General features: G+C 33.2%; 1 protein-coding gene across 1 annotated transcript in view; it reads left to right on the top strand.

The window, feature by feature from the left end:
* The window catches only part of LOC137619864 (protein FAM200C-like), an 8,900-nt gene extending 6,126 nt beyond the window's left edge, over positions 1–2,774 (top strand). Inside the window, exons 2-3 of the mRNA XM_068350154.1 lie at positions 1,757–2,127; positions 2,327–2,774. Coding sequence (XP_068206255.1) covers positions 1,757–2,127; positions 2,327–2,774 — 819 coding nt within the window. The remainder of the gene's footprint in view (positions 1–1,756; positions 2,128–2,326) is intronic.
* Positions 2,775–3,876: the final 1,102 nt, after the last annotated feature.

Genomic DNA, 3,876 nt, shown 5'->3' with positions numbered 1-3,876 from the left:
TTTCATTTGTTGATGTCGGCTAACCCCCAAAGTTGGGGGAAGTGCCTTGGTATATGGATGTATGTATACTTCTGTTAATTCTTTTTTTTTTTTTGTATTTTTATGATCCATGTTATTTACTAAACACAATTATATCTTTTGCAAATCATAAGTCCGTAAGGTATTCCCCATTAATATTAATTTCTGCATATCCACAACCTAAATTCTTATACACTTTTTATTGGTCCGTTGTTGACAATGTATAGATGAGGTTGCCCTGTTTAACTCTTATTCTCAATCGAGATTTTCTCAATATTTTCATGTAATTTTAGGATTGCTGTACTTTCTGTATAAGTATTTTTTTTTCCAAGGTATAGGTATAGACCATTCTTGCAGTAATATTTAGCAAAATTCAGCTAATTTTATTACGGTGAATTCCCCTCCATCTATTATTAAATAATATGTCAAGCCATCTTCTCCCGCTACTTTACCTTTTAATGCCCTCTTTACTTCTCATACTGTTACTTTTCTTACCGACTTGGGTGTGCTTCATTATATCTAGTGGCAATGCTATTACTTATCTCACTATTTTATAGTATTGTATAGAAATCCTCTGCTATTTATATCACTCCATCTCTTTTATTGATATTTCCATTTTCATTCTTTAAAGCAAACATCTGTTTGCACCCTGTTCCAAATTTTCTTTTCAACAATTTGATGCTTCTTCCCTTTTCAAGTGTTTCCTCAATTTTGGTCTGATTGTGTTTACGAATATCTTGAGTTTTAGTTTGTTATTGGTCAGGATAACTTTACTAATTCTATTTAAGATCTATTGTATATTGCACTCATTTCCAATATTAGATTGTTTTTTGGTGTTTTCTCTAAAAGAAAACTACTCAATCATATGGTCCTACAAGTTTTAATTTATGAAATAGAAACTTGGAGCATTGATAAAGCCTTAGAATAAAAGCTACCTTAAACTCATAGAGGTATGGAAAGAATAATGATAAGAATAACACTAAGAAACAGAAAAAGAGCAATATGAATACCTGAACAAACTGAATAGGATTAAATTCTAACAATATATAAAAATGAATTGAACATGGGTGTGACATGTATGGATAATGACAGACAATAGATGAACATTACGAATAACAGAATGGGCTGTCTAGATCAGTGGTTGGGGAACAGGGGTAAATTACCCCAAATGGGGTAAAATTAGAAATTTTGGGGGGTAATGAATGTGTTACGGATGTGGATGTGCTAAGTGAGGGAAAGTGATATGAAAGTTGGAAAAAAGAATGCATCGAGGATCCCACGATCTTTAAAACTATGGAAACGGAGAAATATCTGTATTGAAACTGCTTCATCAGTATTGAAACTGTTTTTAACCCTCAGTGAGATCGCTTTGCGTTGTTGTCTTGGTGGTGGCATTTGAACCTTGACTTATCAGTTTTTATTTAGCCCCTTGTCATCTACCTGGTGGATTTTTTACCTGGGTTATTACGGGAGGAACAACCACGATCATAGGTAAGGGAGGCCTGGATAAAGGGAAGAAGAAAAGGAGTGAAAGTTGGTGGTTGTGGTGATGGCAGCTTGGATTGTGTTGGAGTGACGTCATGGAGTGGCTGGCTGGACGATTATGCTTGATTTTAACTAGCAGTTCATGTTGGTGGAGAAAGTCTGTTGACTAACAGTGATTATAGTTAACGTTTAGTGTGGTGAATAAGTTATAGTTGCATTGTATGTGTAATTGCTGATTTGTTTTCATTTTCAGATGGCATCAGAAAGGAAAAGGACTTATCAGGCAGAGTTCCTTAAATATGGCTTCACAGAAATAGAGGACAAAGGACAAATGAAGCCCCAATGTGTAGTTTGTATGAAAGTACTGACTGCCGAGTCTTTCAAAAAGAATCAACTGAAGAAACACTTGGACAAGGTTCATTCACATCTGTTTTCCAAACCACGGGAATACTTTGAGAATCTGGAAAAAAAAACAGTCAAAAGACAGAGACTGGAAAGTAACAAGAGTGCAATGTTTGACCAACGTTCAGCTGCAATAGCTAGTTTTGAAGTGTCATGGTTGGTTGCTCGAAACAAGAAACCAGACTTAATCAAGCCTGCGGCTGTAAAAATGGCAGAAATAATGTGTGGGAGGAAAGTAGCTAAACAACTGAATACATTACCTTTTTCTGCTAGAGTTATTAAAGAAAGAATTTCCATCTTAGCAGAAAATGTGAGGGAACAAGTGATTTCTTCAGTAAAAAAATAAAGAGTTTGCCATTCAACTTGATGAGACTACAGATGTAAGTAGCAATTCACAATTGATGGTATACATTCGATATAGGGGCTCTGATGAAATCGAAGAAGAAATGTTGTTGTGTTCTCCTCTTGAGTTGAGAACTCGTGGTATTGATGTTTTCAATAAGGTTGATGCATGCTTAAAAAAACCAAGGGTTGATCTGAAGTGGGAAGATTGTATTGCAGTATCAGTTGATGGAGCTCCTGCCATGCTTGGTCATATCAATGGTTTTGCGGCTTTGGCCAAACAACAGAATCCAGATATTCTAGTCATCCATTGTATGATACATCGCCAAGCATTAGTTGTGAAGAATTTGGAACCAGAAGTGGAAGCTGTGTTAAATAATGTGGTTAAGATTGTCAAAGTTGTAAAAGGGCATGCACTAAACACGAGGATGTTTCGTGATTTATGTGATGATGGAGAGGCTGAATATTCAACCCTTCTTTTCCATACGGAAGTGACGTGGCTTTCACGTGGAAATGTCCTGAATTGAGTGTGGTCTCTTAAAACAGAACTCGAAATGTTTCTGACTGATAAAAAACACACACTTGCAGAGAAGTTCAGAAAAACAACCTGGCTACCTCTTCTTGCATACTTAGCTGAAATTTTTTTGACATGTAAACGAACTTAACAAGGAATTGCAAGGACAGAAAGTCAATCTCCTGTTAGCAAGGGAAACAATTTCAGCATTTGTATCAAAGCTTTAGTATTGGAACCAGAAAATAAATGCTGATAAGACTGCTGCCTTTCCAAAGCTGAGAGAGTTTTTGGAAGACTGTCAAGACTGCAGTCTTAGTGACATAAAGGAGTCAGTCACAAGGCACCTGACCAAACTTAGAAATAGGTTCTGTGACTATTTTCCAGAACTTTAATCACATATTATATATATATATATATATATATATATATATATATATATATATATATATATATATATATATATATATATATATATATATATATATATATATATATATATATATATATATATATACACACACACACACACACACACACACACACACACACACACACATATATATATATATATATATATATATATATATATATATATATATATATATATATATATATATATATATATATATATATATATATATATATATATATATATATATATATATATTACGAATGGTAAGCTAAACAACCTCTCGAATTCCAAACTCACCTATTGGCTTTTACATCAAGTCTGTTATATTTTAAAATATTGATACATGAACTATGAGACAGCTAAATAACTCCCAGACAGCAGTATATGAAACGCTGAATATCCAAAGGTCTATTAAGTACACTCAAAACTAAACTTGGTAATTATTCTTAAGAATATTCAAACAACTCTAACTTCGGTTCATAAAGGGATAAGAGCTAATGTGAATTAAATATGGTGATTGAGATAATACACTCTTTATAATAGTAAATATATTCTACATCAATTAAAACACTTGTAAAAGAATGTAGATAAAACAAATAGATCATTCTAACAAAACATAGATTGAGGCAAAAATGTTACAATCTGAAAATTATAAGATCACTTGACTTGAAAATAAAATCTGAAAACAACATTAGACTCAGAC

This window comes from Palaemon carinicauda, chromosome 26 (assembly GCF_036898095.1).
Source record: "Palaemon carinicauda isolate YSFRI2023 chromosome 26, ASM3689809v2, whole genome shotgun sequence".
NCBI lineage: Eukaryota > Metazoa > Arthropoda > Malacostraca > Decapoda > Palaemonidae > Palaemon > Palaemon carinicauda.
The sequence above is the reverse complement of the archived record's forward strand: the minus strand, read 5'-3'. Positions and strand labels throughout refer to the sequence as shown.